General features: G+C 30.0%; 8 protein-coding genes across 8 annotated transcripts; 3 read left to right on the forward strand and 5 right to left on the reverse strand.

Moving 5' to 3' along the window:
- Positions 1-1,265: 1,265 nt before the first annotated feature.
- FG379_000751 (uncharacterized protein) lies at positions 1,266-2,726 on the forward strand (the record flags this gene model as incomplete). Its single annotated transcript, XM_067326161.1, has 1 exon — positions 1,266-2,726. The coding sequence occupies one exon, from the start codon at positions 1,266-1,268 to the stop codon at positions 2,724-2,726; it is 1,461 nt and encodes a 486-aa protein (XP_067182846.1).
- A 2,035-nt stretch (positions 2,727-4,761) lies between these two features.
- Positions 4,762-5,649, reverse strand: FG379_000762 (uncharacterized protein; the record flags this gene model as incomplete). The annotated part of the gene is made up of 1 exon (XM_067326172.1): positions 4,762-5,649. The coding sequence occupies one exon, from the start codon at positions 5,647-5,649 to the stop codon at positions 4,762-4,764; it is 888 nt and encodes a 295-aa protein (XP_067182857.1).
- Positions 5,650-6,961: 1,312 nt separating this feature from the next.
- On the reverse strand, positions 6,962-7,576 carry FG379_000764 (uncharacterized protein; the record flags this gene model as incomplete). Its single annotated transcript, XM_067326174.1, has 1 exon — positions 6,962-7,576. One exon carries the CDS (start codon positions 7,574-7,576, stop codon positions 6,962-6,964), a length of 615 nt encoding a protein of 204 aa, XP_067182859.1.
- A 1,115-nt stretch (positions 7,577-8,691) lies between these two features.
- FG379_000765 (uncharacterized protein) lies at positions 8,692-9,699 on the forward strand (the record flags this gene model as incomplete). Its single annotated transcript, XM_067326175.1, has 1 exon — positions 8,692-9,699. The coding sequence occupies one exon, from the start codon at positions 8,692-8,694 to the stop codon at positions 9,697-9,699; it is 1,008 nt and encodes a 335-aa protein (XP_067182860.1).
- Positions 9,700-9,721: 22 nt separating this feature from the next.
- FG379_000766 (nucleotidase (5-nucleotidase 2-cyclic phosphodiesterase) of the calcineurin superfamily) lies at positions 9,722-11,833 on the reverse strand (the record flags this gene model as incomplete). The annotated part of the gene is made up of 1 exon (XM_067326176.1): positions 9,722-11,833. One exon carries the CDS (start codon positions 11,831-11,833, stop codon positions 9,722-9,724), a length of 2,112 nt encoding a protein of 703 aa, XP_067182861.1.
- A 1,026-nt stretch (positions 11,834-12,859) lies between these two features.
- FG379_000767 (nascent polypeptide associated complex alpha chain with an NAC domain) lies at positions 12,860-13,510 on the reverse strand (the record flags this gene model as incomplete). Its single annotated transcript, XM_067326177.1, has 1 exon — positions 12,860-13,510. One exon carries the CDS (start codon positions 13,508-13,510, stop codon positions 12,860-12,862), a length of 651 nt encoding a protein of 216 aa, XP_067182862.1.
- A 1,132-nt stretch (positions 13,511-14,642) lies between these two features.
- FG379_000768 (uncharacterized protein) lies at positions 14,643-15,872 on the forward strand (the record flags this gene model as incomplete). Its single annotated transcript, XM_067326178.1, has 1 exon — positions 14,643-15,872. The coding sequence occupies one exon, from the start codon at positions 14,643-14,645 to the stop codon at positions 15,870-15,872; it is 1,230 nt and encodes a 409-aa protein (XP_067182863.1).
- Positions 15,873-16,393: 521 nt separating this feature from the next.
- FG379_000769 (thrombospondin type 1 domain-containing) lies at positions 16,394-27,898 on the reverse strand (the record flags this gene model as incomplete). The annotated part of the gene is made up of 1 exon (XM_067326179.1): positions 16,394-27,898. The coding sequence occupies one exon, from the start codon at positions 27,896-27,898 to the stop codon at positions 16,394-16,396; it is 11,505 nt and encodes a 3,834-aa protein (XP_067182864.1).
- Positions 27,899-27,954: the final 56 nt, after the last annotated feature.

Consider the following 27,954-nt stretch of genomic DNA (forward strand, 5'->3'; position numbering starts at 1 on the left):
GATTAATTGTAGTTATAAACAACAAAAAAAAATACGAAGATTTATATTGTACATTATTCAAAATATCTTAGTATGCTAAAATCACTCTTGCTTTAAATCAATATACAATATTATTTCACATTATTTAATACATTTTTACATGAAACCTTCACCCGATTCAGAAACTGTATAGGATTTGTTTAATTCTAACTTAGTAGTTTACTACTGTTCCTTCTTAGGCAAAGACATTTAAGCAGTGAATAAATTTCTTCTTTTAATAAATAGGAGATAGCTTTTACATGTTTTTTGTATATTTATTTTCAATAATAAAACTTACCTAAAATATTAAATTTTGGGCAATATTGCTCTTAGCAGTGTATGAAGCAAATCAAAAGGCATTTTTTTACTCATAACTTGTCATTCTAATTCGAGTTGATATTATCTACGTTTATGTTAATATAGACATAACACTTAAATAGGTACCAAATTTTCCGCTTAAAGAATCACACCTATCGTAAGTTATTATAGTAAATTGCCACAAGAGACTAATGTTATGCTTATACGGTTACAATAAAAGAATTTCACGTTTACACAATATCTTAACGAGAGTAGAAAACAGAAACTATATATTTCAACCTATTTTGTAGTAGCAAAATAGATATAAAGAGTCCATTACACTTTTGTAGATATTATATAATACACTTTTCGTTTATTCCATATGCGCTACATCATCAAATACGAATGCTTCCAAATATTTCATAAGGATGAGACAACTAGGTTAAATATATACAAAACATTCCTGATGGGCTGAAATACAAAGCAAAAAGAACATATTTATGAACAAGTTAACAATGGTAATACCCTATTTTAGTCATTTTGATATTCTCAAGTTGGTAAATTAAATCTAAAAGTGACCCGCCTAAATAAATAGTATTGAAAATATAATAATATAGTAAATTGCCATAAAAATCTATTAATAAGAAAAGTTAAATTAAGACCTGAATAAATTGCAAAAAAAGAAAAAAACAGGAGGGAAAATTGCCAACTGAAAAAAAGCAATATAGATAAAAAATAATATTATAGTAAAAAAAGACATTATACACTTAAAATTTATACTTTTAATTTAAATATAAATTATTTTTATCGAACTTCAAGTTTATTATCGAAACAAAATAAAGGAGGAAGTACTTTTTTTATTATTATTGATTGCTTGTACACAAAAATACATATTGATTTAATTTAACAATAACAGTAATTAAAGTTATTCCAGTGAAATTCTTTTTAAAATGGGGAATGTTAAAAAAGATTTGGAATCAAAACCATTGATTTTAGAAAAGGACAACACATCAAAGACAGCTATTGTAATGATAATAATGGCGTCCTTTCAAATGCTTGTTAGTTCAGGCATAATGTTAGGTTGGCAATCCTTAGCGAATGTAATAAAGTCATCAGGTACATACAGATTTTTATGTGAGGATCCATCACTACCTTGTATGAAGGAAGAGGTTTATTTAGCAAATTTGATGTCAACAGTGATTTCAATACAAATGTTTTTAGTTATATTTTTGGGAATATTAATGGATTTGTTTGGACCAAAATTTGTGGGTATTTGCCAAACATTTTCAGCATTAGGAACATTTATGATAGCCTACGGTAATCCACAAGGGAATATAGATTATGTTTGGTATGGTGCTTTATTGCAAAATATATGTGGTTGTGTATATATTCCGTCATTTATTCATTTAGCAAATTTATTCCCAAATAGAAGGGCAGTAGTTGCATCAACACTATCAACATTGTATGGTTTTTCGTCATTAACATTCTTAGTTGTTCAAATTGCCTATGACAATTTGTCAGTTTCAATGAGTAATGTGTTATTACCGTTGGGAATAATTCAAGGATTGTTTATAATTTATAGCTTCCTATTGCCAAACAATACGATACAAATTGGTGATAAGTGTAGTTTTTCACTTAAAAAATTTGGTTTTTACATTATTCAAAGAAATAATCCTAGTGAAAAAATCGAAAATAACTTAAATGTTCCCACTTACGAAGTTGATAATTCTGATTCAAAATCAATGTTAACATCAAAGATTATTCCATTATATAATAAAATTTTCTCAAAATTATTTGTTGTCCAATTTTTACTCGAATTGTTCCTTGTTGTATCAGTTAATTTCTACGTATCTACACTATCCTTACAAATAGAAGAAATATCTGGTTTAATTATTGAAAAAGAAAGGAAAAGTGTTGGGCATTTCTGGTCAACTATATTTACATTCATAGCTCCGTTCGGTTCAATATTGGGAATATTAGAGGGTTTCTTGGTAGATAATTTTGGACTTTGGAAATCAGCATTAGTTCCAAGTGCCCTACTCATTTCTTGTGCGCTACTTAAATTAGTGCCTGCTGTACCGTATCAAGTATTAACTTTCATTGCATATACAACGAGCCAAGAAGCATTCTTTAGCGCAGCTTATTCACTATTTGCTGTTGCAATTCCAACTAAAGTTATATGTACTTTTGTTGGTATTAATTTAATTCTACAATCATTCCCTGTTGGTTACCTTACGAAAACCTTGGTATCTCTTGTAAGTGATAAGGGATGGTCATTTAGAGATGTAAATACGATGCTTGTTTTTCCAGCAATTATTGTAAGTGTGACCTACGTTAAATTTTTGTACTCTTTTGAGAAAAATAATAGAAAAAATAAATCAAAAGAGATTAATGATCAAACTGTTGTATGAGTGGGTGAATTTAAAAATATAATAATAATATACTTGTTATATTAATATTACACACTCAATATGTACAATTCATTTTTGTATTATTACATGTCGCACAAATACGTCATTCCATTTCATTTCATCTCTATTTTCTGATTTTAAGTTTGCTCTCTACGAGATAAATAAATAAAAGAAGACAACTGGGGGACTAGTAAAGTAAAATAAGGATAAAAAACATATACTAAAGTTCTGTATTGGTTTTTTTCTTTTGTAAACATTAGATTTTTGAATTACAGTTTTAAAGGAATATATATGTTGGCAATAGTTTTTTTATATAAGAAAACGTTATAATAATATTAGTAAACAGCATTGAATATTGAAGAATCCATGTTATCGCTGTTCTGAATATTATTTACTATTTTTTTGGTCGCAAATATTAGTTTTTGTTTTGGTGATTATTCACTAATATATATAAAATTGATATTTAATAAGGGGTTTGAATTTGGCAGATTTTTTTAATAATAATAGTGGGGATTACTGAGAAATTTTTGGGTTTCTCGGAGTGGGTTATATTGATTTTATGCAGTAAATGGACAACTTTTTATCATATTTGCAATAATTTTTTTCAACCTAAATGTCAGAGGAAAGTGTATAGATAGTACAGAACAATAAAGGTCAATATGGATAAAATAGAAAATAATTATTCCATAAAACTGATTAAAAAAATTGGTATGTGAAGTGCTTGTATGTGTATTTTTTCTCGTTTTGACTGGGTCTCTGTTGGTGGAATTTTTAATACTCATTAGGGAAAAGTACTTGTTAGATTACTTATTTATTTGTCAGTTTTTTCATTTTTATCTTTTTAATTATTTGAAGGAATATCTAAGATAAAGAGGGAATATAAGTTTAACTTCACTTTCCATTTATGGAGGAAATTGTTGTCTTCTATTCCAATTGTTTTTTTTTTTTCAAATACCTGAATTTGTTGACATCACCATTGTGTATTAACTCGTGTAAGCCACTGCACTCTACCAATTCCGTTTTTCTTTCTTTTCATTTAAGCCTGTAATTAATGACCTGTATGTAGAGAACTCGAAACCTACTAGCATTAAACAAGTACAAGTTTAGGAGGCCAAATATTGCAATATGCAAATGCCCTCGTAATTTCAAGACATCGAATCAAACCTCAATTTCCCTGGAAAAAAGAGCTTCAATAATGAGAGAAACAAAGTAACTTGAGTGGAACAAATCACTACTTGTTCATCTCGTAGTGAAAATTTCATACATGAAAACACTGGGGATAACTTCAAACATAAAATTGTGTCAAAAATGCAGCAATTAAAGTGGACGTAAAACTCATTCCGTTGGACCCCTGTATTCATAACCAACACCGAGCCCATTGTGATACGCTATTTCTCAGATAAACGAAACACCGCATGTAACCCCGTTTATTTGAGTGAAGAAGTTTGGCCAACCGGAACCGCAATAACAGAACATGAAAACTTCTTTCCTTTATATATCGAAAAGTCTCAAAAGATAATCTGAAAAATAAGAGCTGAATCACGAGTCCCTTAAAGGAACGCAAACGCCAACAACGAACTTAAAGAGTTCTCGAATTGCTTCTAATTCTGTTTTCAAAATCAAAACCTCATGTAGGTACGGCATATCAAAACACACGTACTGAGCTCGTTCAGACACTTTAAAAGAAAGATCAGTGACCAACGATGCGTGACAGTACATGCACAAATCTTTGAAAATAAATAATTTAAGAACTTAAAGGGAAGATCATACACTGTTGTATGTTGCGTAAATTCAGATGCATTGTCTGAGATAACAAAACTTCTCTAAAACAATACCTCCATTCAAGTCCAAAAAAGGTTTATTTCAAAAGCCATACTTGTTTCAGTCATATTTTGAAGCAGACTTTACCGTTTTTGTCCCTCAGTAATAACCTACTATCAATTCTTCAATAGTAGGAAACTCCAGTCAATAGCTAAAATGAATATTACCAAACTCAAGAATGTAGATGCCGAATTTTAAAAAATGCTGATATTCCTTACTTATTGGCCATTAAGATGAGTCCAAGGAGGAAACCGTAAATAGAGGATTTGTAAATGGGCATTTCTGAGAGGGCATCATGAACATTTCTGAGATGTTCAGACTCTTGAATCTCATCCAATAATGCACCAATAAACGACTTGTTCTGGTCAATGTAAACACCTGACAAAATTGCTGCACCATTTCCATGTTTACATGCAACTATAACTGCCTCTGGGTCTGCAGATTCATTGAATTCAATAGTAACTTCAGAATCAGGATTTGGGGTAATTGTTGCCAATACAATACAGTTTTCCTTTTGACTTGCTTCCTTGAAGTAGAAACCACCATAAACAAACACATTGTTCGTTTCCTCCCTGCCGGAAATTTTGATAGTTGCGGCTCTGGAGTCTTTGTGGAATGGACCAGTTTCTGTGAGTGGACCAATGCATTGACCTTCATAGATAAAAGGTGAGTTCGTCGTAGTTTCACCATTGTAAATGAATTCTTCGCAGAGAATTGAAGAAGAACTCATTTGAGAGAAGAGGAGTGAACCCTTCTCAACAAAACCTGCAAGGATAGCCATACCTTGTCCAACAATATGAGAGGCACCTGGAGCTGGGTCTGAGGGAGCAGCAAATAATTTGACATCATCAAGCTGGCCAGATTGCAAATCACTTAATAAAAGTTCAAGAATTTCGGCACCTTCAAGTCCAACAGAAATGATCGTTTTTGTTCTTTTGATGGATTCAGCTGTAAATCCTTCAACAAAAAGACCTACTTTATCGATCTTTGGAATATCAGCAGATGGTGCTGAACCACGTCTAAGTTGTCGTTGACCTAATTCATCTGCAGACGAAACAAAGAATAATAGTGCAAGTGATAAAACTAAATATAAAAACCTCATCTTTCTCTGTCTAAAAACAATAACTAATAAATAAAAGCTTGTATATCTTTAAATAAGATGTTATCGATGATTGAAAAAACAAATTTCACTGGAAAACGGTGAAGTGGATTTGCAAACAAATCTTCAGAACTAAATTAAAGGGTGAGGCAAAGATAAAATATACCAAAAATATACATTAATTACTATTGTTTTCTAATTAAAATAAACAAATAAAAAAGGTAGTGAGGGGTTGGAAGCCAATAATTAAAATTTATATAGTAATAATGTTTATTATTTAATATAAAAAGAAAATACTACTAACATGGCGTTATACCGCCTATGTATATGTAATGGTAACTAGTTAGTCAAAAGAAGTAACTGTAAATAAACATATGATAGTAAAATAGTAAAAGGTGGATTATTTTTATACACTTTAATTTAAATCGAGTCAAAATTTAAATAGTGAATAGAATAAGTGTGTTAAGAATTAACTAACGATTAAAATTGTACATTGGTAATATTTTTTTTATAGAATACTGATATATTTGTGTGTTGCGATAAGGGTAGGAATATAAGTGGAATGTACTTGGGATCCTCTAGTTTTAATTCACTATTTTTTTTACATTCTCAATTCTCACTGTAATATGGAATTTCGTCTGTAAAAGCTTTTGTGTACTTATTTTGGTAGTTTTGTCTTAGTACTAATATTCAAAGTATTAATTGTTACTCCGCCAACTTATTCTGAGTTCTACACCTTTCTGTTAATTGCGTAAGTATTATTTAAATAGGGTTTTATCTACAAAGTGCGGTGATGTGGAGACAATGAGGAATTAGTAGAGGCATTTAAAAACACATGGTGTTTTAATATTTAGTGAATTGCAGTGTTTTTCGCACATTATTGTGTATTTGAACTAGGTGTTATTTCGGATTATTCAATTGGGATTAAACAATGATCTCTAAACACCAATAACATTGTTAAAATTTCGAGGCAAGTTACTAGATACCTTTAATTTTTTTTCGCACCAATCAACCATTAGACGGGATCTCACACACAGTATTGGGCATTCTAAGGATTAATTTTTGTGCTTAAAACAAGAAATTAATTGAAATAATCAGGAATGCAATAAACTAATTCAAATTCTCATAAAAAAATAAGCTACACTAACAACAGTATGATAAAACAATATTTGCTTAGTATCGTCTAAGATTAAAGAGATATTTTGTTTTTACTCGAAAGAATAAGTGAAAGTACGTTCTGTACTTATTTATATAATCATTCTATCTTCCCTTTTCCTACATAATGAAATTAAGAGGAAAAATTAAACAATTCAAGTCACTTCATTCTATCTGAAATATCAACAAAAATAGCTTCGGATGAAATAAGTAGTTCACGGTTAATATCATATATTTCTGAAACAAGCGTTGCTCTGTTTCCTCTAATAGGACTTTCGCCATTTTCTGTGTCCTTAAGTTTTGAAATAACAATAATAGTTGAGCTTGGTTGAATTGGCTTTTTGTATGATAAGTTCAATGTTTTAGTTACAGGAAATTTAAAAATTTGATGGGCAAGTATTCCAAAACAATTATCAACAATAGTTGCAGAAAATCCACCATGAACAACATTGGGGTGGCTTTCAATATTAGATCCCAAATTTATAACTGATAAAAGTTCTGGAATATTATTCTTATCTTTAGACAAATAGAATTTATTCGATAGAATACATTTACTTTTGTAAAATGTACTTATTAATTTACTCCCAATATTTGTAATTGATAGTATTTTTTCACTTATATCTTGAGTATTATCATCATTAACGATCTTGCTCAACCATTCAACATTTGCAGCAAGCTCAACATTTAAACCATCTAAATCAATTGAATCTAAAGATGTAGAAATCGTACTTTGGTTACTTAAGTTTCCACCAAGTTCCATGATATTTTTTTCCATTTTATCTCAACAAAAAACTTAATAGCTAATCTAAAATTGAATTTACTTATATTTTATCGCTATTAACAATATTCCATTAACGGAATTTACTAATTTTTTCAGTCGCAACAACTTGCCGATAAATACTATAATTTCTATTTTTAAAAGAATAAAAAAATGTAGACCAGAGAAGAAATATATAGAATAATTTATTTTTTATCCTTAAATCACATTATATATACAGTATATCACAAAACTCAATTTTCCTTTTCAAAACGTTAATCATGTTAATTCCAATGACTATATTACTTTACATCGAGACACCGTCTAATGAAGTTATAATAAAATCAACTAATAAAAAAATTGAGGAATGAAGGTTTTTTTTCGAAGAAGTAAATTAGTAATACGCAATTATTGTGTGCAAATGTATCAGAAATTTCGGTATTAATGAAATTGAAGCATCAGATTTTTCTGAAAATGTTAAAATTAATTCAGCGTTTTTTATCACTTATACATTTTGTTTGCAATAAATCTACCTCTATAAATGGAGAGAAGTAAAAATTATAGTGAACCTTGAGATCTATACAAATTGTTTAAGAATGAACATAATTATTTAATTAAACGTTTCAAATCAAACATAAATAACTGGGATATGGAGTAACATAACATAAATTTACCGGCGTTTGGTACTTACATGGCGGGAAACTTCTAATTAGTATATATAATATTGACAAATGTAGGTATATATTAGATAAAAATGAGTGTAAGAGTGTGAAAAAGGTAACAAAAGAATAGATAAATATATGGGTGGATTGATATATAACATTTCGAATCAATTTTTTTTTGTTTTGGCCATTAAGACTATTATGCTAACTTAAGATAGACAAACAGTTTAATACAATATATTACAGCTTAATGAATTAGTATTTAATAAATGGATAACAATTGACGCAGAAACTGAATACTGAAGTGGGAATAGTATTGCAAAAAGTAGAATAAGTTGCTGATTCAATATATTAAATAAAAAAGAAAAGCTTTGAATACGCATATTTAGGGTTATATAACATCAAAGTGTTATATATAGTGAAAATAGAGATTGCAGTGTTTTTTTGTAAGATTAAAGGAAAATAGAGGGAATGGAAGGTCTCATTGATTTCTTAAACATTAATGAGAAATTAAGTTCCATATCACTTGAAGATGTGAGTCCAGGAGAGCGGTACTCGTTAGTGGTCAAGAACAGACTTGCAAGATCTATGAATGAGTTACAGCAGAAGGAGTTAAAAGCTAGTAAATTTGTAAAGTGCAAAAACTGCTTTTTGGTAAAGGATCCATATTGTATATGTTCTGATCTGCTGAATTTATCAGAGAAAGCAAATAAAATCGAAATACTTCCAAAAATAAAGTTTTTAATATTGATGAATGACAGGGAACTATTTAAATCTTCAAATACTGGTAAACTAATAAAAATGTTAATTCCGGACTCTGAAATATTTATACATGGAATTCCAGAAGACAATGATAGACTTTTTGAAAGAGTTTCAAGTAATTTAGAAAAATACAATGAAACAATAATACTTTTCCCAGACAATAAATCATCTGTAAGCCTGCATGCTTGTTTGGATGGTTTTTATTTGAATCATCTAAAACTTATCAGCAAAGGACTCGATATTAATGAGAACGAGTTACCAAAGGATAGCAAAGAGTCAAATTTTGTAAATAAACATGAATATTATAGTAATTTATGTTTAAAAGTAATATTAATAGATGGGACGTGGTCACAAGCAAAAACTATAAATAAATTTCTTCCTGCGAATATTCCACGTGTAGTTATAAGAAGCAAAAAAATATCAGATTTTGGCCCCTTAAGAAAACAAAATAAAGAAAGTAATATATCTACAATTGAAGCTGCATCTTTGTTGTTAATTGACATAGGTAATTATATTGAACTAATAGGAAATGCTATTAGTGAAAAATATAATAAAGATCTTATAGAAAACAAATTTAATTACAAAAATTTCGAGATTATTTCTAATTTACTTGACGAGTCATTAAATGTATTAATAATAAATGTAATTTCACAATGTAAGAGGGAGTATTTGAGAGACATACTTAACGAGAGAAACAAAAAAAGATTTCAAAGATAAATGTAACTTGTTCATAAAAAGATTAGTCTACCCTTTCAAGCCCAGATTCGACGACTGGATCAGGAGAATTTCCGACTCTAATGATTCTACCTTCCCTTTCAACTTGAACCATGAACGTTGAACATGAATCAGATTCGGGTTCATACGATTCATTGTGATTTTCTTGATTATATAACAGTGTATCAGAATGTTTGAGAGCAAAATTATTATTTCTTGAAGTAATTTTACTTAATCCAGTCATTGTTAATTGTGGATTTAATAAGAACGTTTTTAGTTTTTTTGCAGTAGAGAGATTGTGAGGTTTTCTGTAGCCATTTGCCATTGCAGCTAAAGAGAAGACGTTTCTTACAAGAGTAGGGAGAGGAGGCATGTCTTCTGGATTACTTAATAATTCGCATTTTGTAAAACTGTCAAATCCATCTTTTCCAGTATATAAAAATTCTTTGGTCGCTACGGTATATACTCTATTTAAGTCTAAAGGAGTATATTCGTTTGAATTATTTATATCTTTAACATAAACTGATCCAGGAACAATTCTATTTCCAGGTTCAAGATCTCCATTAAATTGAAATTTAATACCGGAAACCTGCAAAAATCTCCCCTCCTTACTTGGCCATTTACTAACGCCATTTTCAAGTATTTCTAACAATAAATTACCTGGAACAGCTAATTTGACAATATTGTCAACCATTGGAAGCATGAGAAGTATATCTTTATTCTTAATAGGTCCGATATTAAATACGCAATCAGATCTAATTGTGCCTGAATTTAATAAAGCAATATCTGTCTTAGCGGCCGATCTCATTATATCTGTTAACCAATTACCTAAATTGGATTCTGATACTCTTATAATTGCAAATCTAGTTTCTAGTTTAACTGCAGATTCACCTATTACTTTGTCCATTTGAGATTGAAGGTCTCTCAAATACTTTTCAACCATTTTATTTACATGTTTATTTGGTCGAAACATTCCAACATCTATATAAGCCCACGATATTATAGAACCACCAGAAAAATTCTTTAAATATAATTCACCTCTCCCTTTGTTATTTGGAATAAGTTTATTGTTTTTAGAATTTGAAGAAAGAACTAGTTCATTATATAATTTATCATTATTATAGTATTTACAATCACTTAAATGTAATTTACTTTCTGATTTAGGACATTTTAAGCAATGTAAACCAGGTTTAATTACAATCATTGTTAAGTCTCTAAAATCTGTACCACTTTTAGCTACTATTGTACCACCTATTTTTTTAACCCCATAATATTCATGATCATGACCACCTAATATAAGATCTATATCTTCAGCACCTATTGCAAGTAATTCGTCATTAGGAGCTCTCATGTGAGTTAGTGCTATTATAAGTTCCGCGTCTTTTTCTCTCAACAATTTTGATATTCGATTAGCCTCTTCCACAAAGTCCTTATATACAACATCTTCTTCTGTAATCGTAGGTAATGTTTTAAGCCATTCTTTTTCAACCAAACCCATTATACCTATTTTTCTTCCTTGCCACTCAAATAGTCTATATGTTCTAGCATTAGCAAGTGGTTCACCTGTATATGCGTCATAGACATTTGATAATATCCATTGAAAATTGCATGAACCAGTTAAGTATTCTAAATGATCAATACCAAAATCAAAATCATGATTTCCGAAACAAGCCGTATGTACTCTCATCATATTTAAAAAAGGTACCATATGACGTCCTTTTGTTGTAACCGACATTATCGATGGGTTAAAAACATCACCAGAAAATAACAATAACGGATTTGCAGAATGAAACGACTTGAGTGCTTCTACAAATCTAGATACTCCACCACACCCATCACTGTCTTCTTCTATATTATATACATCATTAAAGTGCAATATACATATATCGTCCTCCGGACCAAATGGTGAGTCATAATCATAAAATGTTTCTCCTGTAAGCCCAATTGACTTACATTTCTGAACCCTGTTTGGTGTTCCTTCTCCTATCATTGTATTGAATTTTACATATGTCTCTCTAAGACGATTACTATTATTTAAATCATAATTTGGAGACAACCCATTATTTTTTTCTCTTTCATCTGAAGATGCCATTGAATCGGAATGAGTCAAAGGTGAAAGTGGATCTTTGTCTCCCATTTTACTTTTTGTTTACACCCAATAAAAAAACAATAACTTCTGTAAAGTATGAATATATATTATCTATATTTACCACAACAATTAACTATATACTGACTTGCCAATATTTTATGTATTATATCGTATTGTTACCTTGAATATATGGTTATATACATATGTATTTGTATTTATATTTATGTTTAGAATTATTCAATATTATGTCTTGTCCCAACTTGGTTTTTATTTTTCTATTATCTTTATATCTAAACCCTTAGATTTTATTATTATTTGTTTGTCCCACAACCTTTATTCTATGAAAAATAGTTTTTTGACTCAACTTAACATCAAAAATTCACCATACACCTAACTTTTGTTTACACCTCCATATCTATTCACTCTTTTAATATGAACTAACTCCCTATGGTTAAAAGTGAGAGTAAATTTTAATCCAAAATTTATAATAAAGTCTAATAATATTTCTATTCACAGATTTGTTTGGGTATTCACAGCTTTGAGTTTTAATGTGGCTCTAGTTGCTAATAAATATCACAAAGGCGCCAAAGTTGCATTTAATAAAATACTAATTTAAGATCTAGAATAATATAAAAATGACCAAAAAACAATACAAATATTAAAGGGAAAGCTTTCTAAACTTGTGAATTATTTGTCGATCCTGTTTTATGTGTTTAAATTTAATTATAATTCACATAGATACACGTGTGTAAAGTCATAAATTAAGCTTAATGTAGTTTTTTTTGTTTAGGAATGTGAATTATGCACTGACATGTCACACTATTCGGAGTCCTCTTTTAGATAAACTTTAAAAGGTAACCATGAAAAAAGGAAGACATCTGCAGTATATCTAGATATATAAAATGTGAAACAGGTTATATTTGGTATTCATAAGTTAGACGTTAACAGGGGCGGAACAAAAAATAACTTGAAAATAGCGGAAAATTTCAAATCTGGAGTGATTTACAACAATAACTCACTTTTATGGAATTAAAGAAAGAAAAAACGATAGTAAGAAATAATTAAATAATTAAACTATGGTGAAAGGTATAAAATAGCTTCAACTACATCGTGGTTATTGAGTTTCAAAGCCTGAACTGCTTTCGACCTTGAACATCCCGTTTGACTAACTACCAAATCAATATTTGCCGGATCAACATCCGACTCATCAATGTCCTCATGAGATTCATCTTTATTGCCTGATGGAAATATTGAAGCTGTATGATCAGTATGTTCATTGTGGATAGAGGCTGTGTGGGAAGATGAAGATGATTGTTTATTGTTCTCCTGCGATGTTTTCATTGCAGCCAACTTTTGTTCAAGTTGAGACGTTGCATTTGCCAGAGCTGCAGCTTGTGATGTCGCATTACGGTCTTCGAGTTTAGCATCTCCGAAAATGATATAGTTTCTATTTCCAGGAACTACATACACTTCTGGATTAACTATTTGGAAAGAAAGTCCTCTTGCTCCCCTAATAACAATTTTCTCAAAGTCAGTCATTGGTTTTAGACCAAGTTTTTGAATAAGCTTCCTGTTCTTCCTCTCACCCTTGTTATTTCTATGACGAACTGTTCCACCTTCAACTTCGTTTCCCGTTACTTCCTCATCTTCCGAAGACACTCCTGCACTGCTTATTTGATCCTGATCTTGTACTTCAACTATTTTTGGTTCGTTGTCACCTGCCATTGTTATTTAAAGTATATTGTATTCAAGACGAACAATCTTTAGTCAAACTTATACTTAACAGTATATCTTACTCTTTTTTCACGAATACACCAAGAAAGGTAAATTTAGGTTGAAAAAAACGATATGTGATGTTTTTGTCTCGTTATGTTAGGTTTAGTAATTGTTTTAAAGAGACGTTTAAGCACAGAAAAGAAATGTACAAAACAATTATAGTTTGCTTATTATAGACCCTTAATATAGATAGAGTAAATATATTCACCTTACTCTCCCGTTACCTATTAATTATAATACTATTTTTACTAACAATAGTAACAATATATTTTTTGTTCTATTTTTATTTTGCCTTTATATACCGTGTCTTGACTTGGACTTTAGTAACTGTTTCTCTATTTGACCCTTGATTTGTTTACGTTTTTTATGTGTCTTAATACTCAAAGTTATTATTTATAATTAATCTTTAAATAATGACTCGCCTCAAATATATTGGTACCATTATGATCATGGAAATATATTAATAATTAGGCGGTATATTGTAAATCAAAATTAAAATAGGCGCTATATTATTGATTTATATGGCCGAAAATAACGGTTGTAAAAGGTACAAAAAGAACTTTGGGGATTTCCCGCAAAAGGATTATTTCAAAGGCTGAAAATAAAATTACGATAAGAGACGTGAAAAAGTATTAATAAGATATCATTAAGGTAGGGAAATAGGCAGTGTGTACCCACTTCATTGGTTTTGTTTGAGCAAATACTATTTTTTGGTTCTAAATAAGGAAATACAAAAAAAAGCAGATACCATTTCTATTAAAAGTTAACAACACATATTGATGTCTATACAAGTGGGACAGCAAAGCTATTTGAGAAAATAGTGCGGACTTTTTAATTTTAGTTATATTGTAGTTTCTTTACGCAATATATAAAATTACAGTTTGTTCACATTGAATAATTGAAAGTTATATGCATGAAGGTGGTATAGTGTGAGAGTAGGTATAAATACGGTTTAATATTTAAATAAACAATTACTATTTTGAAAAACATGTGTATTTATGTCTTCTTATATTTTGTTTAGGTTAATGCACACAAACAAAAACTAGTAATTAGGTACTGGTAAAGGAGTATTTATAGTAAAATGGATAGCAATAAGGAAGAAGCCGACAGATGTCAAAAATTGGCAAAAAAAGCAATTCAAAATGGGGATTTACACAAAGCAAGAAGACTTTTAGAGAAGGCAAATAGAATGTTCCCAAGTGATTCTGTAACTAAGTTATTAAATAGTTTGGAAAGTGAAAGTTATAGTAATAGTAATGATAATAATTTTAACAGTAAAAATAATAGTACTGAGTCATTCAAATCCAGGAATGACTTGACTGATAGTGGTAAAAAGGATAATGATGGAGGACTAAGAAATAGTAGAACAGATACAGGGTCTGATGAATCTGAAAGACTTTGCAAGAAAATATTAAAAGCAAAAAATTATTACGACACGTTGGGAATAACAAAAAATGCCGATGACTCGACAATCAAAAAGGCATATAAAAAACTAGCACTTCAATTACATCCAGACAAGTGTAAGGCTCCAAGTGCTGAAGAAGCCTTTAAAAAAATAGCTCTTGCATTTCAAACACTTTCTGACTCTGAAAAAAGAGAAAATTACGATGCATTTGGCGAAGACGGCCCTCCTTTATCTTACTCTTCGTCAGAAAATGTTAGATATTATCAATACGGAGCAAGTGGTGACGGGTTCTTAACTCCAGAAGATTTATTTAGAATGTTCTTTGGTGGTGTTCCAGTCGATGTTAGTTTTCAAAGGCATAGGGCTAATACAAGAGGTAATGGTAACAGAACTAGAGCTTCTAACTATGCATCCTATTCATCTTCCTCATCTAATTCCAATAACATTAGAGAGGGAACACCATTGGGTAGAATTGCTGGTCTAATTCAAGCATTTCCTGTATTGCTTATGATTATATTTGCCTTATTTGGTAATTTTATACCATCTTTTTTTCACGATGAAAGTCCAATATTTAGTCTAAATAGAACTAGTGAATATAGTGGAGAAAAATGGACTGGAATACACAATGTACCTTTTTATATCAACCCTAAAGGAAAATTTGATAGTTTATTTCCTCCAAATTCGACGAAATTACAAGAATTGGAAGTACAAATTGAAATGTTACATTTTACCAGAGAATGTGGATTTGAAGAAAGAAAAATACTTCAAGATATCGCTTACGCAAAATATTACCAAAGCAGAAGTAAACTTGAGGAAATTCAAAAGAGAAAGAAGCCAAATTGTGATAAACTAAAATGGCTTATAGATAACTATCCCTCAATTTATAAGCAGACAATGAGAGGATAATTAAAATATAATACTATATATTCATTATTCATTTCACCCTATAATTTAGTATTGGAAACATTATTTATATTATATAGCTAAGTATTGCATTTCTTTAGATAGATATTAACGTAAATGGAAAAAGACATAAGTGATTTACTCTTTTTATTCATTTCTTGTCTAATTAATTACGTTGAATTGTGTTTAAGACTCATTACATACGAAAACATGATAACTAATAAATTTTCACATTTATGACTGCTTAATTAGCTATTAGAGTGTGTGACAACACTTATTACCAGTATTTTACGTTTGTTATTACGTTCATGTTAAATTATATGTAAATCGTTAAGAAGTTATCAAAAAAAATAATTTTGATGAATATTTCAATTCCAATTTACTCGAAATAATTGATTGCAATTACAAAATGTATTATAGTGGATGCGTTCAGATTAATTTAAAAGATAAATTTAATATAGTTATTTTTATGAATTAATTTGATTTGCTGTAGCAATATTACTGTTATTTGAATCTTATGAGGATTATAAATTGCCACTAGTGTTATTATTACCACTAGAGATTATTCTTGAATTTGAATAGTAATCATTGTTAATATTGCTGTTACTATTATTGCTACTATTATTATTCATATCGGAATTCAATGTAGTTCTCTCAAAAGTATCATTATTTGAATACTCAACACCAGATATTTGTAATAATATTCTTCTTGCATTATCTACTCTTTGATATTGGTCATAGTCATACATGTCAGTAAGTTTTTTATACCTAATTACCCATGCACACCAAATACCAATAATAATAAATAATATAATAGAAACTATAATAATACAAGCAATTAATGTCTTAATTGAGAATATATGAGTAATAGTAACTTCAATACCTCTTTTCATATTACTATAATCAGTCAATGTGCCTTTTACACAAACTAGTGGTTCCGATTCCCATGTTCCATTATTGCAATTTAATATTAAATATCCTTTTTTTATGGAATCATCAATTCCTTTCATGTCATATACAGATATAAATGATGATTTATATTCAGAATGCTTATTATTTATTGAATTAATACCTGATTTTGGTGATAGGTAATGATTCTTATTGCAATAAACTTTTCTATAATCTTGGTGCCTATACTCACTTCCAGTAACTATATGACTAGTTCCCAAACTATCCGTATTTATATTTGAACAATACTTCATACACTTTAAATAAGGCTTTTTCCATTTACCATCTATACATTCATAGTAATCATTGAATAGTGGAGTTGTGCTTTTATATTCATCCATACATTCTACAGCTATTTTTGTTCCATGTAAGATGTATTGATTTTCATTAAAATTATATGGATCTATTAGTTTAATTCCATTTGGCATAAAGTTAATTCTATTACATTTCTTATTGCATTTTAAATTAGTTAATGTTTCCCATCTTCCGTTATTGCATATTAATGTATCCGGTGAATTTCCACTTGTAGCCGTATATAAGTAACCATTAGAACAAGATATTGAAAATCTTGTACCATGGCTATATGTCTTACTAGAGATTATATTTGATGATAAATCTATATTATTGTACTCGGTTTCGAATTTAGGTGGTAAATGTTTTGTATTAGACTTCAATACAATTTTATATCTTTCTGTGTCCTTAATATAGGAGTTGTTTTCAGAGCACGGTTCCGGCTGTAAATCTTTATTTGATAACGGAAAACCTAATGTATTCATCCAAGGTACATTTGGTGCAGTTGAATTTGTTACACCTAATGTTGTTATTTTTTCAAATGTTATATCCAATATATTAATATTACATTTATTATTCTTACTAGATAATATTTTTTTTGCTAATTTTTCATTATCATCTATTCTTATGTATTTATTTAATTCATATAACATACATAACTCATCACTCCAAATATCTTCTAAACTACTTATCGTTGATTCTCTTTTTTTATTATTTTCCAATTCAATAATACCATTATTATTTAACTTGTCTTCATATTCGATACTTTTTAGTATATTATCTATAAATTTTAATTTCGTTAGTATTTCAACTGAATTATCATCATTGCCAGTATCTATTAAAATGTCAACTAAATAATTATAATTATTGCTATTATTATTCGATATAAATACTTTTTTAACATCTGATTCCAATATATTAAAGCTTTTGCTTATTATTCTTGAAATGAATTGCCCAAAATAGGAATCATTTGATAATCCGTCTTCAGGAAAATTTAAACCCATCAATATTCTTGTTTGAGTTCTCATATTACCATTCGAGCATGTTCTATCTAAACTCATGCCACATATTTGTTCTAATCTTGAAATAGACCATTGATTGTAGTTTATTATTGAAGATGATAGTGAAAATAATGAATTATTTTTATGCTTAGATAATATTTTTTCATCTAAATATGTTAATGATTGATATAAATCTATTGCTACTGAATTACAACATCCCAGTGCTTCTGTTAGTATTGAATATCTTGCTCTACATGTTGATGAACAACCATTACTTATTCTACCACCTGACATTTTTCCTCTTTTTTTGATATTGTCACTTAAAGATGACAATTGTGGTGGATCTAATATGCACTCTTTAAAAAGATCCTCCAGTGGTGAATATATTTCTGGATACATAGATGACGTCAAGCAATCTCCTTCGTCCCAGTTACACGATTCAGTGAAGCATTGTAAATCACACATCCCATCTCCAATATATTGATAAAAACATCCGGGGCTACAATAATTACTACCGCTTTTACTATGTGATTGAAATCCTTTAATTGAGTATTCATTACTGTTTAAATTTAATTTTGACCCTTTGTTTAAGCTAAATTCTGTACCAACATCATTATTCTTGTTATTACCATTATTATTGTTACTTTTATTGCTATATTTATGCATCATGGAAGCTTCCAAGGCTAATGAAGCACCTGCAAATAATAGTGGACCACATAATTGACCTTTAGAATTTTTCATACAGAAATGTCTTGAATAATGCCTTAGTAATAACCCAAGTGATTCCGATTGAGGATCATTGGCTATTTCACCAAATTTTTGTAATGAAGAACCAAGTTTGCCTGCAACCTTAAGGAAACATTTAGAATGGCATGGATTTAATAATAATGTTCTGCTTTTAATTGGATTTCTCTCTAACAATATAGAAAGTGATTCTTGGCAATGTGTTCCGGACGATGTTGATGTACACATTAAATTTATCCATCTTTCATTTGTCTCTTCCAGTATTATTTCTAAAATACTGCCACCTAAATTATTATCAGTGTTTATGTAACCATTATTGGGATTAATACTGTTAATTCTATTATTTAACTTTATCTTATTTAATGGTGAACTAGGTAAAGGGAACCCCCATGAAGCATGTAACTGTGTAACCGAATCAAAATATTTCAAATGTGATCTGAAACAACTACTATACTTGCATCTTGATTGAAATAATTTAAATGGTGCCGATACAAATTCTTGTGAATCCATTCCTATATTAATAGTCTCCTTAATACTACTGAAACAATACCTTTCATCATTTTTTGGATTTTCATCCAATATATATGATTCTGGCGATATATAACACCATGAATCTATTAATTGTTTTGCGTACTTTATTGTATTACACAATGCACCCTTTCTATGTTCGTATTTCACTATTAAATCATTAAATAATTGATAACATGAACGCCTAGATACACTTGTCCCTCTACAAAATAAATCCATCTGTATTCCATTCGGCTCTCTATCATATATAAGTGAACCACAACCACCTTTTAATAATATATATCTAAATTCATGTGGAAAATTACAGCAATTATTGTTTAACTCACTCTTTCTTTCATTATATATATATGTAACATCATCATGTTCATTTATCTCTTTCGTAAATTTATTACTATTAATACTTCTATTATTTATATTGCATTTTAAATATGAATTTTGTAAATATTGCAATGGTCTTTTTAAAAAAATTGATTCTTTAATACCAAAACGTGAATTTTTTATAAATGGCATAGATATACCACTTGTATAAAATAAATTTCTAGCATCTTCATCAATGTTGTTCTTTTGGCCATTATAAAAACGATCCCATTCTGACTTTCTTATCTTTACAATCTTATATGATTTAAATTTACTTTTCATTTCTCTTCCTTCTATATCCTCAGAAGCTAATTTTGAATTTGATATCGTTAATTTTTGTGAATCCCATCTGCTCTGTTCGAATTCCTTTGGAGCTAATCTAATTCCTTTCGTTATAAATTGTGTTTTTAAATTAGTTATAAATCTTTTTGACGTCATTGGATCCTTTAAGGCATTCTCAAAATCTTTTTCTCTACCTTTTGATGATGATAAAAAGAATCCAACATTAAATAATACAAATAATGGTCCTATTTTATCTTTATTATCATTTTTGTTGTTATCTTCAATATCTATATCTTCGTTTATTTGTTCATCCTGTTTTTTTAAATGATCCACTACCGCTAAAAACTCTTTACAATTATCACATGTTATTGGACATGCCAATGATACCTTAATATCTGCGGATACTCCTTCTGGTATTTCTCTATTAAATTGTTTAGCTAGTTGTTCCAATTTCATATTACAAAATGGCTTGAGCATTGAACAATTTATTCCAAATGATTTTAATTGATGATTCTGATCAATACATTCATTCATTGCATTATTATTAATCTTACCATTATTACTTGACTGATTTTCACTTACTAATAAATGTTCGAAATCTCTCGTATCTATTGCTTCTATTTTCAAACCATTTGGCTGATATATTGGTAATGAAGAATATAATGCAATGTATATTGACGATACACTTGTAAAATCCAAATCTGATGCTTCTTCTATTTTTAGTATTACCTTCATTACATTTATATGCGACTCTTGACATTTCAATGTTTCTGGCAATAAATAAATGTTGCTTTTTGCGTCACATACAACTTCTACTGCATTATTTTCTCTATAATCATTATTATTATCAGTTTCATATGATAAATTTGAAGGTGAGTAACCTGGACTACATGATACATATAATTTTTTATCTACTAAATTCATTCTTTTTTCTATGCCATTAGGGAAAGATGATGAATATTGATTATCATTATTATTATTATTTGTCACTGGTTTATATTCCAGTTGATATCCTAGACCCCAATGTTTTGTGGACTTAATTGAGCATTGTGAATTATTCTTCATCTTATTTTCATTGATTTTAACATCGCTAAAATCTGGATTGCAATAATTACAGGATCTTGTACATACATCACTTAGTAGTAAATATTCACTATCCTCTTCCAATCCATCAAATCTATCTAATAACGAGGGACTTACTTGAACGAGTGGAAAATCACATCCAAATCCTTGTAAATTTGCTGTTTCGATTGCAACTCTACATTCACCAGGAAGCATTCTAGAATCATCATCACATTCACTTGTACATCTACCACATGATCTTGGACAATGATCATACACTTTTTTGTTCATATTAAATTTTATACTATTTGCAGTTTTTTTACTATTCTTTAAACTCGTTCTTTCAAATAATGGTTCATTACATACTTCATTTATATTCACTGAAAAATTCATTATGTCTCTACATCTACCATTTACATATGAAATATATACGTCGTCTTTACACATTTTCACATCTATTTCTTTGCTGATATTATTATTACTATTATCTTTTATCATTGAACTACATAATCCACATGAATATGCACATGCATGTTTTAGTAATGCATTTTTTGGTACACTATGTGGTATTCTTGAACCTGGAAGATCTTTTAATGGTGTTAGGCAATCAAATACTGATGTTATTTGTTCACAACTAAAACCAGATAACTCTTCTACTTTTGGATCATCCTTACATTTTTCACCTTTTTCTTTTAATAATTCAAAATACTTATTATCATCCAAATACTTATTTTTCTCTATTTTATTATTGTCCTCCACCTCATTTTCATTATTATTGTCGCTATTATTTATATTAAGATTCTCCTCATTTAAGTTATTATTTATGCAATCACCATGATCATATTCGCACTCCTTGTTGTTGCATGATTCATCACAAACAGTGTTACCTAAGAACCATTCTGGACATCCTTTGGAACATTCATTGCATTTATTGCACGTTTTTGGACAAACTCTCCAAATAGGTGTTGAATCAGGAAGTCCATATGATTTGGCACCTGGGATACTAACATTACAGATCGATGAAAGCGTTTTACAACTCATTCCTTTTTGGGATACTTCTGGTTGGTCTTCACAATATCTTTTTTCACCCATTAAAAATGTAAATGGCTTCCCATAATAGTTAGAATTATCGTCACTAGCTTTATTATCAATATTATCTTTACTATAATTATTAATATTGCTAGTATTGTCAGTATGTTTAACATTATTTTTATTGTCATCAATTCTATCATTCATTAATGCATTATTAACACAATTATTACACGTCAATTTACATACATCCTTCAATCTAGTTCCAATATTAACGTTTTCTAATAGTTTAAATGATTTCTTATTAATATTGTAGTTATTTCTGATTTTATCAAGTTTTATATTACAATCGTATAAATCTTTTAGTTCATCACAACCTCTGTCAAAAATGTCTTCGACCAATTTAGTGTCATCTTTACACATATTACTGTCTGTATTGATAATATTAATGTTATTATCTGCGTTACAATCGTTTCCATCATAATTACATTCTGGATTTTGACAATTAATATCGCAATAACCATTATTTACGAACCATTTAGGACAACCAGGAGAACATTCTTCACATATTCCACATGTTTGTGGGCATACTTGGCTTATTGTAGCAGAATTAGATAATCCTGCCTCTAGTGATGATGATGAAAGAGGTAATTTTAATTTGCATGCTTGCTTCAATGCTTTGCAACTTGCCAATGAATCTATTAATTCCGGTATATCTGTACAATTTCTAAATTTTCCTGCGAAGAACGTTATTGGTCCTTGGGAAATACTGTCGTTTATTTTGTTCTCGAAATCATTAACCTTTTTTTCGTGACCACCATTTATATATTCATTAATATGATTGTCACTACTATCATTGCCATTGTTATAATCATCATCGTCAATATCTCCTTCATCTTCACCATTATTTATGCAATCACCATGATCATATTCGCACTCCTTGTTGTTGCATGATTCATCACAAACAGTGTTACCTAAGAACCATTCTGGACATCCTTTGGAACATTCATTGCATTTGTTACATGTTTTTGGACAAACCTGCCAGACAAAACTGTTTTCTGGCAATCCATAATTTTGAGGACTCGGTATATTTAAATCACACATATTTGATAGTGTATCACATGATATACCTTGTTCCTTAACTTCTGACTGATCTTCGCAATATCTCTTTTTACCCATTACAAAAGTATAAGGTTTATTTAATGGATTGTCATAATTATATTCATCCAAGTTTCTTAACATTTCTATCTCACCGTTTTTATTAATATTAACTTTATTATTATTTTCAATTATTTGTGAGAGAAATCTAAATGATCTTTTTAAATTATTATTGGTATTACTTTTTGCATTTGGCAATGAATTTACAAAATTATTACTGTTTTCTGATGTAATATTAGAGCCTAGTAAATTGTTATTTTCATTATCTTGTTTGGGATTTGATTCGTTTTTGTTAATAACATTTGGATTTTTTAAACAAACTAGTTTTAATTCGACAAATTCTTGTAATATTTTCTGTTCTGCTATATCAACGAGACTCCATAAGGTATATTTTTCAAATAATGGATCATTGTATTCTGGATAAAATGATTCTATAGATATTAGGTATAATGTACCAACAGGACCTAATATTACTCTTTGCTGATCACCTGTGATATATATAGGCTCACCTATATCTCTATACATAATATATGTATATGAATGTCTATTATCTCTTTTATATAGTGTATTTACGGATCCAATTAATTGTGGTGCTTCCTGTATCATTACATATGGACATTCATCTTCTTCGCAATTTGGAATTCTAGGTACTCCATCACCATCTACATGTAATAATGGTGCTCCTTTAGGTTCTATTTTTTGTATAAACCCACCTTCGTTACATTGATATTTAAAATAAGGTATACCTGTATATTTTCTAAATCTCATACCTTCTTTGCAACTAATACTAATAACGTCACCTTTATTATATTCATTCTCACTATTTTGGCTCTGATTATTGTCTAAATTACCAACATTGGTATTAATAGTATTACTTTCAGAAGGAATTATTTTTTGATATATGATATCATTAGATGGCTTGGGGAGAGTACATGAGACTTTAAAAACAATATTTTCTTCGCAATCACCATCATCAAATCTACATTCTGAATTATTACATGCTTGATCGCAATATAAATTACCAATATCTCTAAGCTGACATCCAGGCGAACATTCTGTACACATACCACATGTTGAAGGACAACCATCCATTATTCTAGCTTCCGTAGGCTTATCATCAGGGTATGATACACCATTTGCTTTTGCAACATCTATTAATCTCTTTTGGCAACCAAACATCGCTTTCAATATAGAGCATGGCACAACTTCCTGAGCTTCCGGTCGATCTATACATGGCTCATCTGGGCATCTAAAGCCATTACAGCCAACTTTTTGTTTAAGATCGTATTCACATCTACCACCTCCTGTGGCAGGTACTTGTATTTCTCTTTCTCTTCTTTTTACACCACCACCACATGTTGCTGTACAAGGTGACCAAGCTGACCATTGCCCAACCTCACAGTCTCTTGTAGCAATGCATTGAAATTCATTACATGGCTCAAATTCTTTTAATATACCACATTCAGCACCTTCATTTGGTGCCGATACAATATTCCTACTTCTTGTTCTTGAACCACCACCACATGATTTGCTGCATTGTTCCCATTCTGACCATTCACTTAATATGCAATCTGATTTACATGACTTTCTTGCACATGGTCTAAAGTCTTCTAATGGTGGACATGAAGCACCTCCCTCAGTTCCTCTATTTTTTATATTTCTCCTTCTTCTTTGTATACCTATGCCACAGTTTACGTCACATTCTGACCAGCCACTCCATGGTCCTGCTTCACAATCTATTGGACAATTTTCAATTTTTGGACATAATAAATCACTATTGTTGTCATCACTTAAATTGACAGCTAACATTATTTCATCGTTGTTCTTTATTTCTACTAAATTTGGGCATTCTTGATTTAAAGTTGGTGGTTCCAATATCATTCTTTCTCTTCTTCTAAACGGTTTTTCATCGCATCCACCCAAACAACCACTCCATTCTGACCATGGTGACACTATGCATGAGCTCGGACATACCGATTCATTGCATTTTCTTATCTCTTCAGTAGCTAATTCACATTTTTTACCGTAAGACGGAACTTGTAATATTCTATTTCTACTTTGATATCCGTCTCCGCATGTTGCACTGCAATTAGACCAATTACTCCATTGCCCAACTTGGCATCCAAAACTACATTCCTCGTCCAATATTCTAACACACTTTAGCGTGTCAGATAATGGACCACATGTCTTTATTATTTTATCTTTTTCAGTACTGGACAAATAATTAAAATCTTTCCCTTCCTCTTCTGTTATGATTTCTCTCACTCTTTCTACAATACCTATGCCACATTTTTTTGAACAACCTTGTACAATATCACCACCATATCCAATGTTATCCTCATTATTTGAATATAAAGATGATTTTATCGCTTTTTTATTTTTCCATGGTCCCAATTCACATTTTATTGAGCATGGTATTGTATTACATTTCTCTACTTCTAATAAGGATGGACAATAATTATTTCCATTACTATTATTACTAACACCAATTCCTCTTGACAACAATGGTCTTCCTATGTTCTTATTTAAATGCAGTGGCATACCAGACGTAGAAGAATATTGTGATGACAATGGTGAAGATGTGTTATTATTATATAATGATGATGCCATTGTTTTTAAAGACTGATTATTCAATGAATAGTACGATGATGAATAGGAATATGAATTTATTCTCTCTCTTATTCTTCTTCTAGTTCCACCATCACAACTAGCACTGCAATCACTCCATGAACCCCATTCCGTTACTTGACAATATTCATTTAATTGTGATTCATCACATTCTTCACTGCAATTTTCACTTTCCATATATTCTCTTTCTTTAGAACAATCTGTTATCCCATTGTTAGTTATTCCCTTTGAATTTGATAATATCATTCTATGTCTGTGTTTTTTTGGTTTCAACTTTCCATTGTTTGTAGCTGAAGATAATGGTGAAATGTTTTCTGATTTATTCGTGTAACAATCATCTAAGCAACTGGTCCAAGCTGACCATTCACCTAATACACAATTATCATTGTTGCTACCTCTTATCTCACCAGACCCACATTTCCCTCTGCAATCTTTACTTTCTTCTAGTATGGGACAATATCCAGTTTTGGGGAGTGATATTATATTTCTGTATCTTTTAGATAAACCAGGTAAGTTACACTCTTTGGAAGAACACTCTGACCATTGGCTCCATTCTGATACTTTACACATATCACTTATACATGATCTGTCATTACATTCTTTTGTCTGGAATAACGGTCCACATACATTTTCCGTATTGTTTATTAAGTTATCTGACAATAGCAAATCGTTATCTTTTTCTGGGCCACTTAATAACCATCTTGCTCTTAATCTTGAACCAATTCCGCAACTTGTTGAACAAGAAGACCAAGAAGACCAATCACCCATATTACATTTAACTAGTGCTTCTACTTCAAGTCTTTCATTATGATCACATTCTTTATATTCAATCTCATCTTTACATTTACTATATTCCAATTTTCTTTTTGACACTTTCGTTCTTTTTTTTAATAATTTATATATCAATTTGTTACTTAAACTAATGATTTTATTGTTGTCATCTCCATCGTTTTCTATTTTTTCTGGATAATATGAGCAACTGGACCAATTAGACCATTCTGAGTATTCACATTGATTTGGACATTCCTCATAAAAACCAAAACAACTTATTTCTCTTTCTTCTACTTGACATAATTCATCAGCATCATTGGGTTTATATGAAGGTGTTAGTATTTCTTTTCTTTCAATACAACCATTACTACTTAAGGCATTACTTTTACATGGATTTCTTGATATAACAGACTTAAATTTGTATTCACCAAGTGTGCATTTATTTGTGCATGAATCTTTAAAACACTCTCTTATTTGTCTTGTTTCCGGACATTGAAATAAGTTCTGATCTTTTGGGGCTTTAATTATTGATCTTTCTCTCATTTGATGACCAATACCACATGATGATGAACATGCTGACCAAGAGCCCCATTCTGAAACATTACAACTTAATGGGCAAGTTATGTGTGAATTACAACCTGTTTCCTCTGCTATCAATGCACCACATGGATCGCCACCATTTCTAGGATTTACTATTATTTGCCTTGTTCTTGTTATTCTTCCGCCTGGGCCACATGTAACCGAACAACTTGACCAGGAAGACCAATTTGATAATTTACAATCAACCTTCCAACAATCACCACCGTCAAACTGACAATATACATTGTCACATTCTGGATCACAAACTCCGTTACCAATAAACCAAAATGCGCATCCTGATGAACATTCTCTACACATGTTACATGAGGAGGGACAAGCATCCACTACTCTTGTATTACCCGGTATACCTGGAGGTAAACTATCTTGTGATAAGTCTTTTAGTAATTTCTCACAACCTAAAAGCCCTCCGAATCTTCTCGCTAAGAATGAGCATGAATACCCACTTTCTGATACTGATGGATTATCTTCACATACTAAACCTGATGAACTTATTATTGCACTTTTCTTATTCCCCCCTTCTATTAACCCAAATAACAATATCAGTGATAATAATGAGGTGTATATTAGGTTACTCTTAAATAATATTGCAAAAAAATAATATTCTCTTCCCTTTCTTTTTTTTATTGCCATTTCTTTTACTATTTAATGTTAATTTCTTATTCATTTACATATTTTAACTTTATCAT

Source organism: Cryptosporidium bovis (genome assembly GCF_009768925.1).
Source record: "Cryptosporidium bovis isolate 45015 chromosome Unknown contig_16, whole genome shotgun sequence".
NCBI lineage: Eukaryota > Apicomplexa > Conoidasida > Eucoccidiorida > Cryptosporidiidae > Cryptosporidium > Cryptosporidium bovis.